A 4,852-nucleotide genomic window follows, 5' to 3' on the forward strand; every position below is an offset into this window, starting at 1 on the left:
TAGAACTCACTCTGTAGACCAGGCTGGCCTCGAACTCAGAAATCCGCCTGCCTCTGCCTCCCAAGTGCTGGGATTAAAGGCGTGCGCCACCACCGCCCAGCGAAAATGCACTTTAAACCTAATCCAGAATGACAGCTCTCAGCCATCCACATCAGGATGACAACAGAAAACTCCTTCATTTTTTCACATGTGCCAAGGGGTCTTGTTTGAAAACTAAAAGGAAAACTTCCAAAGCAAAAGGACATTTGTTAAGGACTTCAAAATTCCTTTATCTATCTTCAGCTTAAAGCATTCAGGAGTTCAGACTCCTGCCTTCCATGGTAACTGCATCTCCATCATGGCCACGACTGTCTTTCCATTGCTAAGTCTTAGATACAGCACTTCACATGGTGTATATAGTTTTCATGGAAAGTAATCTGCTAATTAGAACACATAAACAGGTAACAGCTACATTCTTTCAGGTGTTCAGGAGATGTGTGTACTTAGCATCCTTCACCACAGGCCACCACTCTCAACACTACCAGAGCACACAATGCACTTCATCCATAACAGCGTGGGGGGATGGGGGTGCAGGCTAGCCTGGGAATACCTGTATCGATAGTAAGAAACCAGCATTCTCTCTCTGACTTCTCCTTCAATCTTCTGGTCGATGACAAGCAGCATAACTCCGTATAAGTACAGGGCTTCACACTATGAAGAAAAAGGACAAAGGCCGAGCTCACAAGACTACCGGTCTGCAAGGAGTGACATTCACAGTGGTACAAATGACCACTCTGGCCACATTCCTCCTGAAAGCTGTATTTAGATTATGTGTTTCAGCAGAGCTCTTAATGACTGTGCAGACCGGGCTTTAAAAATTAACTCAAAATAAAATGTAATTCGTGTGATTCTTTTGCTAGAGATCCCAGAATGGAATCTCAATTCCATGTGTAAGTATAACCCTGAAGTACACTCCCTAGCTCTACCTCCAAAGCGCTGGGACTACAGATAAGGCCGCCACACTGGCTCTAACAGACATTTCCTAAATGGTCACCAGTTCAATGTCTCAAATGCAAAAAAACAGATAGACACATAGGAAGATCATAACTTAACATGACCCTTTCTTTCATTAGTAAATTCATTTAGTACTCACACATTCTAAGCTCAGAAGATAATTATCAGGCTATTTTCTTTTAGCAATGGTATTCTGTATATGTTGATTCTGATTATCATCATCATCATCACAAGGTCTCTTTATTATTTAGCTCTGGCAGTCCTGAAACTTGTTATGTAGATCAGGCTGGCCTCAAACTCACAGAGATCCACTTGCCTCTTTCTCCCATGTGCTGGGATTAAAGTCAAGTGCCACCACACCCAGTCATTTCATCAATATTTTTTTTTTTTTCTGAGACAGGGTTACTCTGTGTAGCCATGGCTGTCCTGGAACTCACTCTGTAGACCAGGCTGACCTCGAATTCAGAAATCCCCCTGCCTCTGCCTCCCAAGTGCTGAGATTAAAGGCGTGAGCCACCACTACCTGGCTCCTATTTCTGAATAGGTACTTTATAGTCATGGTACTTACTAGAAGTTGTTTTCCATCTTCACTGAGAAGCACAGTTTCTAAGGTTTGCTGAATATAAACTCCTTCATTGAGATCATCGAGGTATCTAGAAGTGAAATGCCAAGTATCACTGTAACAGGATTCAACATCTTTGAGGGAGGAAAGGTTTTCTGAAAAGAAGGCAGGCCAGCAGGCATTCTGGCTTCAGTTTCTCTGGTCCTTGCTGTGCTTATGAACTGCAGTGTCTTATGTGCTGGAGTTCATGGTGATTTGGGGCCACAGTTTCACACTTATGGTTGGTCCAAATCAAAGGAATATTCCCTCCTCTTGAATTACAAAACAGAGGTGCTCAAAAGCGATGGCACAGGAACATGAAATAGTGGCTAAAGCTCAATGAATTGGTAAACCCTGAACAGATGTACCATGAGCAGGCCGGGCCTGGTGGAACTTGTCCTCCCGCTTACTACAGAGGCAGAGGCAGGGGAACTGTAAATTCCACACTAGTCTGTGCAACACAGTGAAAGCCTATCTTAAAATAACAAAACAAAAATATTGGTTTATGAATTAACTTCACATCTGAAGTGTTAGGACAGGATCACAAACTGAAGGGCTGAAGGCTGCATGACAGAGTCAAGGAAGTTTACTCTGGCCTGTCACAGGAATGGGAGATTATAAAGAAGCTATAGCTATGCACAGCATGGGTGAGGTAACTCCAGAACTGAGAAAGGCAGACATGTTCTACTGGGTCCTGTCCCTGCCATTCTACCAGAATAAGCGATTACAAAATTTATCCATACCTGTTTAAGTCTACAATGTATTTATGCACACTTTGAAAGGCTAAATAAAATCTGGTCACGATTTCTATGTTGTTTTCCCGAAATTCTTCATCTAAATCCTGCAGCTCAGGCTTGGCTTCCAGTTTGCTTTCCCAGAACTCTGGACCCTGAGAAGGAAAGCACACTTGTGTTAAGGTCAGTAATGGTGGATCCTCTGAAAACACGTCCAGGATCTTAAAACTGTGCTCTATGGGTCTTTTTGGTTTTTGGTTTTTTGAGACAGAATTTCTCTGTGTAGCCCTGACTGTCCTGGAACTCACTTTGTAGACCAGGCTGGCCTCCAACCCAGAAATCCGCCTGCCTCTGCCTTCCAAGTGCTGGGATTAAAGGCATGCACCACCACCGCCCAGCATGCTCTATGGTTCTTAAACATCAAAATTAAGGCAGAACACCAAACAGTAAGGTGGTAATGGAAGCCTACAATCAAAATCCCTCTGGGTGAATCGAACCCAAGATGAGCACACTTTTAACTGCGCTTCAAGGTAAAAGGCACTGAAGTATAGGCTGCTTTCTTTAATTGGTTTATACTCCAGTAGGACTTACTACACAGTACCTTTCCTTCTCTTTATTTTCAAGTTAGTACCTGATGTTAACTTTGGTTGAAAAGCTGTCTTTTTAATGCTCTGTAATTATTGGGCCACTTCAAGCTTCATGGCTCCCAGAGAAAAGCTGCTTTTGTAAAAAGGTTGGGAATACCAAGGCCATGAAATACCAAGGTCACAGGGAAAGCACCTTAAAGTAGCTGAAGTCAAAGATGATGTCTCCATATCTCTGCTGGTCAGCCCGGTCTTTCAGCAGGAACACAGCAGGAATGAACTCAGAGAGCCGCAGCACCTCGGCAATGATGGCGTTGCCACAGGAGACAATCCTCAGGATGGCCTGGCCACAGAGATTATTCTCGGCCAGGAAGTCCAACATGGTGAGAGTGACTGGCTAGTCCACACCTGAAGGGTGGGAATGACTGACTTCAGAGCAGGGGTTGGTGGATCATGACATGAAGCCAGATCTGTAGGACAAATGGCTGCTCCATTAAAGAACCTATATGAAAAAAAAGAGAAGTTAGCAATTTTTAAAACAATGTGTGTATGTTCTTTTGAAATAGATGGGCTGGAGCTATGGCTTCACAGTGCTTGCTGTTCTTGTAGAGTTTCTAGCATCTACAAAAGTCACACCTGTACTCCAGCTCCAGGGGATACAATGCCCTCCTCTGGCTCCCATGCGTACTGCCCACCCACCACTGTAACATGCATATATATATACACATATATACGTATATGTATGTATATATGTGTATATATATATGCATACACATATGTATAAACAAGCAATAAAATATAATTTTAGACACTAGTTTCTGTACTCTTGTGGAGATGTTTTATCAGTACTAAACCAAATTGTTCTAAAAACACATAACTCATCATGTAAGCACCCAGAGGCAAGCAAAATCAAGTCCTCATTTCTCTTTTATTCCAGTACACTAGGGATGACACACTACTGCAACTGTGCTTGACAGGTCACTCTTCCCAAAAGTTCTTGAAGGCCAAGGATCCATCTTCTTACCCAACCACTCTGTTCCGAGCACCTCTTTGCAATGATGGCAGTGAAAATTTTTTAAAAAACGTACTTATTCAAACATTTTATGTATGTAAGTGCACTGTCTTCATGCACATGGGAAGAAGGAATCAGATTCCACTACAGATGGTACCATGTGGTTGCTGGGAATTGAACTCAAGATTTTTTGTAGAGCATTCTAGTACTTTTATCCACTGAGCCATCATCTCTCCAGTCCTGGCGGTGAAGATATTTAAGCACCTGCCTTCCAGTGCAGTGGTTCACAAGTGCAGTGGCTCACAAGGCTGGTGGTGTAACACAATCACTGAGAATCTTAGCGTTTCTGCAATGTAGGGTTGATGCAGCCTTGAGCATCGTTTTTTATAAGAAATCCCCAAGATAATTTTGATGTGAAGCCAGAAACATTAGAGAGCGGAGGCTGATTAGCTGCCTTAGTTAGGGTTTCTATTTCTGTGAAGAGACACCACGACCATAGCAACTTTGATAAAGGAAAACATTTAATTGGAGCTGCCTTACACCTTAGAGGTTCAGTCCATTATCATGGTGAGAAGCATGGCAGCATGCAGGCAGACACGGTGCTGCAGAGACGAGGTATCTGCGAGTTCTACATCTGGATCTGCAGGCAGCAGGAAGAGACAGCTTGAGCTTCTGAAACATCAAAGTCTGCCTCCAGTGACATACTTCCTCCAACAAGGCCACACCTGCTAATAATGCCACCCTCTACATGCCCATGGGGGACATTTTTATTCAAACTACCATACTGGTCTTAAGGAAATCTGCAGTAAATATATAGGTGGTGTACTGGCTAGTTGTGTCAACTTGACACAGCTGGAGTTATCACAGAGAAAGGAGCTTCAGTTGAGGAAATGCCTCCATGAGATCCAACTGTAAGGCATTTTCTCAA

At 43.2% G+C, this 4,852-nt stretch overlaps 1 protein-coding gene across 1 annotated transcript in view; it reads right to left on the reverse strand.

Annotated features, from left to right (window-relative positions):
- The window catches only part of Washc5 (WASH complex subunit 5), a 45,433-nt gene that overhangs the window by 38,456 nt on the left and 2,125 nt on the right, over window positions 1-4,852 (reverse strand). Inside the window, exons 2-5 of the mRNA XM_021182760.2 lie at window positions 3,109-3,414; window positions 2,338-2,483; window positions 1,562-1,646; window positions 590-690 (exon numbers count right to left, since the gene is read on the reverse strand). Of these exons, the coding sequence (XP_021038419.1) occupies window positions 590-690; window positions 1,562-1,646; window positions 2,338-2,483; window positions 3,109-3,294 (518 nt within the window). The 5' untranslated portion in view covers window positions 3,295-3,414. The remainder of the gene's footprint in view (window positions 1-589; window positions 691-1,561; window positions 1,647-2,337; window positions 2,484-3,108; window positions 3,415-4,852) is intronic.

This window comes from Mus caroli, chromosome 15, assembly GCF_900094665.2.
Source record: "Mus caroli chromosome 15, CAROLI_EIJ_v1.1, whole genome shotgun sequence".
Lineage (NCBI taxonomy): Eukaryota > Metazoa > Chordata > Mammalia > Rodentia > Muridae > Mus > Mus caroli.